At 51.9% G+C, this 919-nt stretch overlaps 1 protein-coding gene across 1 annotated transcript in view; it reads right to left on the bottom strand.

Annotated features, from left to right (window-relative positions):
• Positions 1-188: 188 nt before the first annotated feature.
• The window catches only part of ABCC3 (ATP binding cassette subfamily C member 3), a 49737-nt gene continuing 49006 nt past the window's right edge, over positions 189-919 (bottom strand). Inside the window, 1 exon segment of the mRNA XM_018572719.1 lies at positions 189-297. Within this exon segment, the coding sequence (XP_018428221.1) occupies positions 189-297 (109 nt within the window).

Below are 919 nucleotides of genomic sequence, written 5' to 3' on the forward strand. Positions count from 1 at the left end.
TTTCCTCAATATATATAAACGTGTCTGGAAATAATAATAAAAAAAGGCGATCCCTTTAAAAATATGTTTTTTCTTCGATAAAAGGAATGTCGAGTGAAGTAGAAAATAAACCGGTTTTCAGATATCTACAAAATGTAAAAAAAAAAAGACAATTTGTGTCCCGAGCCTGAGAAGGGAAGAAACGGCCTTTATGCCAGGCCGGCGTCCTTCACCATGCCGTAAAATATCCCTCTGGATGCGATGAGATTGGCCGGCGTATCGAATTCGGCTATTTTTCCTTTATCGAGGACGAGAACCCTGAAAAAGGAGGAAAATCAGCATGAAAGAAACCCCAAAAACATTCATATAGACTTTAACCCCTTCGTGACTGACGACGTGCAGTGTACGTCGCCAGCATCGGGGCTGTTTAAACTTGTAGAGCCGACTGTCGGCTTTACAACAGAAGCGATCCTGGCGACTTACCTGTCACCAGATCGCTTCTGCGTCCCGAAGAAGGGGCCGCCCCCCCCCGCCGGACACCCCCGCCGTGCAGCTGGAGCTCTGATTTGTTAAAGTCTTGCACCTGACCACAGCGGAGGAGGGGCCTGAAGGAGAAAGTTCTCTATCAGGTCCCCCCCATGTGGGCGGGTGCAGTAGCCAGCTTGCTATTGGCTATTGCATTTTACAATATCCAATAGCAGGCTGGGTATGGCTCTCAGCCTGCAGACGAAGTGGAGGCAGGGGGGGCGGGGCAGAGGAGCCGCGGCCGGACCGAAGAAGAGAAGCCGACGGACCGCCGGGACAGCGAGCGGACAGACCAGGAGGCCGGGACAGCGAGCGGACGGACCAGGGGACCGGAGGCCGTTACAGCAGCGCAGGTAAGGGGGGCAGTACACAATATTTATCACATGTACCGGCAACTGTATGAGGGTCGAACATT

This window comes from Nanorana parkeri, unplaced genomic scaffold (assembly GCF_000935625.1).
Source record: "Nanorana parkeri isolate BGI_ZX_2015 unplaced genomic scaffold, ASM93562v1 scaffold2113, whole genome shotgun sequence".
NCBI lineage: Eukaryota > Metazoa > Chordata > Amphibia > Anura > Dicroglossidae > Nanorana > Nanorana parkeri.